Genomic DNA, 8,953 nt, shown 5'->3' with positions numbered 1-8,953 from the left:
AAGTACTATTCATGAAAAGTCTTTGCTATATGATTCAGTTGTTTACTCATTATCTTTACTATTGCTTTGGATCGCTGCATTCGTTACATATGCTTACAATAGTATTGATCAAGATTATGATGGCATGTCACTTCAGAAATTATCTTTGTTATCGTTTACCTACTCGGGACGAGTAGGAACTAAGCTTGGGGATGCTGATACGTCTCCAACGTATCGATAATTTCTTATGTTCCATGCTACTTTATTGATGATACCTACATGTTTTATACATACTTTATGTCATATTTATGCATTTTCCGGCACTAACCTATTAACGAGATGTCGAAGAGCCGATTCTTTGTTTTTACGCTGTTTTTGGTTTCAGAAATCCTAGTAAGGAAATATTCTCGGAATTGGACGAAATCAACGCCCAGGATCTTATTTTTCCACGAAGCTTCCAGAACACCGGGGGAGATACGAAGTGGGGCGACGAGGCGGCGACACGCCAGGGCGGCGCGGCCCAAGCCCTGGCCGCGCGGCCCTGTTGTGTGGGCCCCTCGCGTCGCCCCTAAACCTACCCTTCCGCCTACATAAGCCTTCGTCGATAATAACTCCAGGACCGAGAGCCACGATACGGAAAACCTTCCAGAGACGACGCCGCCAATCCCATCTCGGGGGATTCAGGAGATCGCCTCCGGCACCCTGCCGGAGAGGGGAATCATCTCCCGGAGGACTCTACACCACCATGGTCGCCTCCGGAGTGATGTGTGAGTAGTTCACCCCTGGACTATATATGGGTCCATAGCAGTAGCTAGATGGCCGTCTTCTCCTAATTGTGCTATCATTGTTGGATCTTGTGAGCTGCCTAACATGATCAAGATCATCTATCTGTAATACTATATGTTGCGTTTGTTGGGATCCGATGAATAGTGAATGCTATGTTATGTTGATTATCAATCTATCATCTATGTGTTGTTTATGATCTTGCATGCTCTCCGTTGCTAGTAGAGGCCCTGGCCAAGTTTTTGCATGTAACTCCAAGAGAGAGTATTTATGCTCGATAGTGGGTTCATGCCTCCATTAAATCTGGGACAGTGACAGAAAGTTCTAAGGTTGTGGATGTGCTGTTGCCACTAGGGATAAAACATCAATGCTATGTCTAAGGATATATTTATTGATTACATTATGCACCATACTTAATGCAATTGTCTGTTGTTTGCAACTTAATGCGGAGGGGTTCGGATGATAACCTGAAGGTGGACTTTTTAGGCATAGATGCATGCTGGATAGCGGTCTATGTACTTTGTCGTAATGCCCAATTAAATCTCACACTACTCATCATAACATGTATGTGCATGGTCATGCCCTCTCTATTTGTCAATTTCCCAACTGTAATTTGTTCACCCAACATGCTTATTGTTATGGGAGAGACACCTCTAGTGAACTGTGGACCCCGATCCGTTCTTTTACATCGAATACAATCTACTGCAATACTCGTTCTACTGTTCTCTGCAAACATCATCATCCACACTATACATCTAATTCTTTGTTACAGCAAGCCGGTGAGATTGACAACCTCACTGTTACGTTGGGACAAAGTACTTTGGTTGTGTTGTGCAGGTTCCACGTTGGCGCCGAAATCCCTGGTGTTGCGCCGCACTACACTCCGCTGCCATCAACCTTCAACGTGCTTCTTGGCTCCTACTGGTTCGATAAACCTTGGTTTCTTACTGAGGGAAAACTTGCCGTTGTACGCATCACACCTTCCTCTTGGGGTTCCCAACGGGCACGTCGACTGCGTGCTAGCATCACACACTGGGGCGCGGCCTAGGAGGGGGGCGTGCCGTCCTATGGGGTGGGCCCCCCAGGCACCCCTTGTGCCGCCTCTTCGCCTATATAATCTCTCGTGACGTGAAAATCCTACACGAATTGACGAAACTCCAGAAAGACTCCAGGGACGCCGCCGCCATCGCGAAACTCCGTTTCGGGGGATAAAAGTCTCTGTTCCGGCACGCCGCCGGGACGGGGAATTGCCCCCGGAGTCATCTCCATCGACACCACCGCCATCTTCATCGCCGTTGCTGTCTCCCATGATGAGGAGAGAGTAGTTCTCCCCCGAGGCTGAGGGCTCTACCGGTAGCTATGTGGTTCATCTCTCTCTCCCATGTGATCTTTATGTGATCATGAGTTTTGTATCACTATTAATCTATGAGCTACTCTAGTGATGTTATTAAAGTAGTCTATTCCTCCTCCATGATGTAATGTTGACAGTGTGTGCATCATGTAGTACTTGACGTAGGTTATGATTGTAATCTCTTGTAGATTATGAAGTTAACTATTATTATGATAGTATTGATGCGATCTATTCCCACTTTCATAGCTATTGTTGACAGTGTGTATGCTATGTTAGTACTCGGTCTAAATTGCAACGGTCTATTATGCACTCTAGATGTTACTTTAATATGATCTCCGAATGTTGTGGAGCTTGTTTACTCCGGCTTGAGGTGTGCTTTTATAGCCTTACACAATGAATGGTGTTTGTTATCCAACAAGAGAGTGTTTAAGAGTAGCTTTATTTAATTATGTGATCATTGTTGAGAGTGTCCACTAGTGAAAGTATGATCCCTAGGCCTTGTTTCCAAATATCGAATCACCGTTTATTTACTGTTCTACTGCATGTTTGCTTGCTACCATCTTTATTTCAGATTGCAGTTACCACTTACAATCATCCATATTACTTGTATTTCACTATCTCTTCGCCGAACTAGTGCACCTATACATCTGACAAGTGTATTAGGTGTGTTGGGGCACAAGAGACTTCTTGTATCGTAATTGCAGGGTTGCTTGAGAGGGATATCTCTGACCTCTACCTCCCTGAGTTCGATAAACCTTGGATGATTCACTTAAGGGAAACTTGCTGTTGTTCTACAAACCTCTGCTCTTGGAGGTCCAACACTGTCTACAGGAATAGAAGCGTGCGTAGACATCACCGAGCTTCTCCGCGCCCCCGCCTCCAGCACCGGCCACGCCATGTTGCGTCCCGACGCCGCCGCCGCTCCACTCCGCCCCCTGCTCGCCGCCGTAGACCTCGCCGGGCTCCGCCACCACGCCGCACCGCCACCCCTCCCGAACCCCAGCCATGCGTCGCAGAGGCCCGCGAAGCCCCGCGCCGCAGACCGCACTCGCCCACCGCGCCACCCATGACGCCTTGCCTCCGCACGTAGGGAGCCTGCCGGGGCACGCCCGCCCTTACCCGCCGTCTTCAACGGCCAGGCGTGGCCGCCACCGCTGGCCCTGACGGCGACAGCGGTCGGACGAAACTGTATCATTTCATTTTCACATTAGGTGCCTAACGTGCTTTGCAAATCAACGGAAAGTTGTTTGTGTTATTTTTTTTGTGCCTTTGGCTCATCAGCCTGTACGGATAATTTTCGGTAAACCGGCCTGGAAGACGTACTTCTGAGCACCCGTCAAATGTCAGCTGTGGCCTTCGAAAAGCTCAGAGTCAGCGGGCTCGGACAGGGACACAAACCGGCGAGAAACTGAAGGATCCAGGCTCGAGATCCGCCACCCCATCACCAATGGCGGGGGCGATCGCCGGCGCGGTGGCGGCGACGCTCCTGCTGCTGTTGCTGGCCTTGGCATCGGCCGGGGCCGCCGCGGGGGACGGGCGGCGGCTGCACACACTCTTCTCGGTGGAGTGCGGCGACTACTTCGACTGGCAGGCTGTGGGGCTCCTCCACAGCCTGCGCAAGGCGGGGCAGCCCGGCGGCGTCACCCGCCTCCTCAGCTGCGCCGCTGACCAGCTCTCCTCCTACCGCGGCCTCGGCATCGGCCACACTCTCCAGGTCCCCTCCTACAGCCGCCACCCCCGCACCGGCGACTGGTAACTCTCGTCGCCGCACGCACATAACACACCACTCTTCTCTCCACACCCCGTTTATTGTAGCGACTTGTTTATACGAATTAATGCCCCTTCTCGAGTTCACGAGACTCTTTTTGTTTGTTATTGTTCTCGAGCTCACTTCCATTTAAATTGATGGTATAATTTTTGAGACTCTGCGCCTGAAACTGAAATGTTTGGGGGTGGGATTGCGACGGATAGCAAAATTATTGCAGCCAGCATAGAGTACTTCTGTACTGGGAGTTTATAGTGCTAGTTGTTTGGGTTGTGGTAGCTGAGCAGGCAGGCTCTTTTTTTCGTGTTGTAAAGTGATTCAGTGACAATCAGGGGGATAAACTGGGTCAGATGACTACAAGTTTGGAATTTTTTGTCTAGTTAAGATTGCAACTTAAGATTCTTCACATATATGAAATGGAAGTGAGCTTAGTGCGCTTTGTGTAATTTTTCATGTGCAGGTACCCAGCCATCAATAAGCCTGTAGGGGTGGTACATTGGTTGGAGCATAGTCCTGAGGCGGACAATGTTGACTGGGTAGTAATCTTGGATGCAGACCAGATAGTGAGAGGTCCTATTATTCCTTGGGAACTCGGAGCAGAAAAGGGGAAGCCTGTTGCAGCTTATTACGGGTATGGTTTTAGTAGCAATTCTGCATTGCTGATCTTTTGTCCACTTTCTTGCCTAATATGGTCATAAGTAATTGGACAGGATGTAAGTTTGATGTAATGTAATAATTTGGACATATGGCGCTCATCATTCCTTCTGTAGCATACCTTTGTTTATAGTTTCACTTGTTAACTCAGGTTCTATTTGCCCTCGGTATTTGGCACCAAGTGTGCTATTCTTATTTCTGAACATGTTAGAGAAACATGAAAATTCCTTGTATAAAGTTGAGTTATAGCACGAAGCAAGCCTAGGTAACACATCACCTATGCAACATTATATCTGGTCTCTCGCTTGGTAGTTAGGTATTCCATATTCTTGTCCGATTGGGACTCAGCTTCTAACTAATCTTATCTATGTATTCTCCTAAATAGGTATTTGAAGGGTTGTGATAACATTCTTGCACAGTTGCACACTGCACATCCAGAATTTTGCGACAAAGTTGGCGGAATTCTGGTCATGCATATTGATGACTTAAGGGCTCTAGCCCCTCTGTGGCTTTCGAAGACTGAAGAAGTGAGGCAGGATAAGTCCCACTGGTCAACTAATATTACTGGTGATATATATGGCATGGGTTGGATCAGTGAGATGTATGGTTACTCATTCGGCGCTGCAGAAGTAAGCTCGATTGCTATTCTTCATTATGTATTGTTAAAGCAAATATTTCCAAACTATGTATTTACATGCTCTTGCATCTATCTTCAGTTCTACAGTGTATAATACTCTGATCGTCTTCAACAGGTAGGTCTACGGCACAAGATAAATGATGACATAATGATCTACCCAGGTTATACTCCAAGAATTGGCATTGAGCCGCTTATCCTCCACTATGGTTTGCCATTTAAAGTTGGAAACTGGTCTTTCAGTAAGTTAGAACACCATGAGGATGGTATAGTTTATGATTGCAATCGCTTATTTCCTCCACCACCATTCCCTAGAGAGGTAAACCGTCTTGCTAAGCATATTTTGTGATCTTCTTTTCTTACTGGTAATTGGTAGCTACATATACTGTATGCGATTTTTTAACATTATTAACTTTATAGGTTGAGGCAATGGAACCGGACCAGAATGTGAAGCGGGGCTTATATCTAAGCATCGAGTGTATGAACACATTAAATGAAGGGCTTCTTTTGCATCACACATCTGTTGGGTGCCCGAAACCACAGTGGTCAAAGTATCTGAGCTTCCTTAAAAGCAAAAGGTTCTCAGAGCTTACAAAACCAAAGTACTGGAGCAGTCCAAAGGTTGAGAACAAAGTGACTGTCCAACATGTTGCATCGCCCAAAAGCAGACATCCAAAAATACACACCCTTTTCTCTACCGAGTGTTCGTCGTATTTTGACTGGCAGACTGTTGGGCTCATGCACAGTTTTCGTTTAAGCGGTCAGCCTGGTAATATTACACGCTTATTGAGTTGTACAGATGAGGAAGTGAAGAATTATAAGGGACATGACCTTGCTCCCACACATTATGTTCCATCTATGAATAGAAACCCATTGACAGGAGACTGGTATATACTTCTGACTTAATATTGTGTTTGAAACTTTTGTTAAGTACATAACCTATTGGATTTTTTCTGCTTAGGTACCCAGCAATCAATAAACCAGCAGCAGTTCTCCATTGGATTAACCATGTGCAGACTGATGCTGAGTTCATTGTTATCTTGGATGCTGATATGATCATGAGAGGACCCATCACTCCATGGGAGTATGGTGCAAAACGTGGTCATCCTGTTTCAACTCCCTACGAGTAAGATTTTTATGTGGTGTGCTATGGAATTTGCAGCATGCATTTTGTGTTTTTTGTGGTATTATATTTCCTGTTTCACAGATATGTTGAAAGGTGCTCCTATGCATCACCTCCATTATAAGTTTACACAAATCTTGGTGTAACATCTAAGGGTTCATTGAACCAACTTACCGCTTGGGTGCTTCAAGATTTTTGCAAGTCTCCATTGCAAATTGAGACACTGATGCATGTAATTACTGCACATATGCGAGGAATGTACTAATATCATCTTTTCTGTCCGTCAGCTATCTGATTGGTTGTGACAATATACTTGCAAAGATACACACTCGCAATCCATCTGCATGTGACAAGGTTGGTGGTGTAATTATCATGCATATTGATGATCTCCGACGCTTTGCTATGTTGTGGCTACACAAATCGGAAGAGGTTCGTGCAGACAAAGAGCACTATGCGACAAACATTACTGGTGATGTATATGCATCTGGCTGGATAAGTGAGATGTACGGTTACTCTTTTGCAGCAGCTGAGGTATGTATGGTTATGATTTATCTTTCACCTTTTTGTTTTTGCAATTGCAAGCCTAAGGGCTCTGGCTGCACGCTTGCACCACATTAGTCTTGCAGGCTATATTGGTGTCGAGTGTAATGCATGCATTTGAACACATGTAGCTATAAATATCAATGCAAGTATTATGCTACTAACTTCTAGAGTTATTCTATGAAGAGCGTGTACTCGTAATTTGTAGAAAGCTAGTATGGTCAGCACCGGTTGGCAGTTAACTCTCTCGTTTCCACTAGTAAATTTTCTTGTGAATGGTGTTATCCTGCTGCTTGACGCTTTCTTCTTCACTTGCCATGCAGCTTAACCTGCGGCACATCATAAAAAGTGACATATTGATATATCCAGGATATGTTCCTCTACCTGGAGCTAAATACAAGGTTTTCCATTATGGCCTGAGATTTGGTGTTGGTGATTGGAGCTTTGACAAGGCTGACTGGAGAAATACTGATATGGTAAACAAGTGTTGGGCCAAGTTCCCTGAACCACCTGATCCATCTTCTGTCACAAAAGATGATAAAAATGCACGGGAGAGGGATCTTCTCAGCATTGAATGTGGGAGGGCTTTGAACAAGGCTCTATACTTGCACCACAAACGCAGAAATTGCCCTCGGCTGAGCACCACTACAGGCAACATCTCCAAGAAAATCGAGGAAGTCTCAACCACCAATAAACTTGAAAGGGTTACACAACGGTCATCCACGACTACAGTTGGACGAAATTCAGAGACCATGGATGTGACAGCACAGCAGGCTATTGAAAGTGCCACAGGATCACGTGCACATAGACCAAGGAGACTAGCCAGATCATCAAAGATATGGATTATTGCTATCTGGGCAATATCCGTACTTGTTTTTTTGCTGGTAATCTCGATGTTTTTCTCGGATCGGAGGAGAAGTGTTTCAAGATCTAGGGCTTCCAGAAGCCAGAAGGCCCATATTTGACTATAAAAACAAAGTAACAAACAGTATGATCATAAGCTATATCTTTGCCAATACATCACATAAAGGGAGTACAGAACCATGATACTAGAGGCAAACACCACCTAGTTGAGCTATCAGAAGAACTCGGAGGAGATTGACCATGGAAATTCTTGTCATTTTTGACAAGTTTTTTTAGTTGCTAGTAGCAGATTTTAGTAGCCACTACTGCAGCTACCGCCGTTGTATTTAATTTTGTAGGTTTTTGCTTAGCATGGTGTAATTGATAGGCTTTCCCCTGTTTTCCCTTGTCAGCTAAAGGTTCAAATGTGTAGAAAGATGTATGTGATTAAGTAGCATACAAATACAATAAGCATTTAGGTTTGCAAACCAGGACTGCTATACATACATGTGTTTTCCTTGACCATATTATAAAATTAAGTTTGTTTTCCCCTTGTCAGTACAGGATTGTGTTATACATACATATATTGCCTTTAAAAATGTCAATAAATAAATGGATACTGCCTTTTGAAACTCCTGTGACAGCTGAAGCTCACATGATTGTACTGCACCACCATAGCACATGCTATTGCATTTTACATGATAATAATAATCATGTACAACAAAGCATATACAATTTTTTGTACAATCAACTTCCTTTTGTATTTGTAAAAGAACATCAGGAAAACAACATAGCAAGTTGAGAAAAGTAGAGAATCTGTTTTTTAGTGGAAGTAGAGAATGGGTACCACTAACAAAAGGCTGACCTTCGAGAAGGATGTTGGTGCAGCTTGCAGCCCTCTCGTGCTTTCATGTGTCACACTCGGAGTGGTCTCCGCATGCGTACTTTCGCATACCGGGAGTAATTTCACGCACGTACTTCCGCAATATATCATGCATGTGTAATTACAAGTTCAACATAGCTCTTTTACATGTATCCAAAAGTACAACTAGAGTGAAATACTAAAGTGCAGGTATTCAAAAGTAAAACTATAGAGAAACCTGAAATACATCAAAGTATAATTGTATTGAAATCCGAAGTACACCCTTAGTGAAACCCGAAGTACACCGAAACATAACTATGCTGAAACTAGAAGTACAACGTACGCTAGGAACCAGGGTACAACTATGTTGCAACCCAAATACACCAAAAATTACATGTGGTAGTTTTGGAAGTACAGTT

The 8,953-nt window shown here is 44.6% G+C and overlaps 1 protein-coding gene across 1 annotated transcript; it reads left to right on the top strand.

Moving 5' to 3' along the window:
- Positions 1-3,454: 3,454 nt before the first annotated feature.
- Positions 3,455-8,230, top strand: LOC127344979 (peptidyl serine alpha-galactosyltransferase). The gene is made up of 8 exons (XM_051371362.2): positions 3,455-3,865; positions 4,339-4,509; positions 4,918-5,161; positions 5,285-5,485; positions 5,587-6,053; positions 6,128-6,292; positions 6,577-6,820; positions 7,153-8,230. Exons 1-8 carry the CDS (start codon positions 3,561-3,563, stop codon positions 7,792-7,794), a joined length of 2,439 nt encoding a protein of 812 aa, XP_051227322.1. The 5' UTR covers positions 3,455-3,560; the 3' UTR covers positions 7,795-8,230.
- The last annotated feature ends 723 nt before the right edge of the window (positions 8,231-8,953 follow it).

Source organism: Lolium perenne, chromosome 3, assembly GCF_019359855.2.
Source record: "Lolium perenne isolate Kyuss_39 chromosome 3, Kyuss_2.0, whole genome shotgun sequence".
Lineage (NCBI taxonomy): Eukaryota > Viridiplantae > Streptophyta > Magnoliopsida > Poales > Poaceae > Lolium > Lolium perenne.
The sequence above is the reverse complement of the archived record's forward strand: the minus strand, read 5'-3'. Positions and strand labels throughout refer to the sequence as shown.

What these genes read in the sequence shown, in the direction of transcription:
- LOC127344979 (XM_051371362.2), top strand. Translation starts at nt 3,561, where the DNA reads ATGGCGGGGGCGATCGCCGGCGCGGTGGCGGCGACGCTCCTGCTGCTG. An exon ending in ACTCATTCGGCGCTGCAGAA is followed by an intron (nt 5,162 to 5,284) that starts GTAAGCTCGATT and finishes CGTCTTCAACAG; the next exon opens with GTAGGTCTACGGCACAAGAT. An exon ending in CCTGTTTCAACTCCCTACGA is followed by an intron (nt 6,293 to 6,576) that starts GTAAGATTTTTA and finishes TCTGTCCGTCAG; the next exon opens with CTATCTGATTGGTTGTGACA.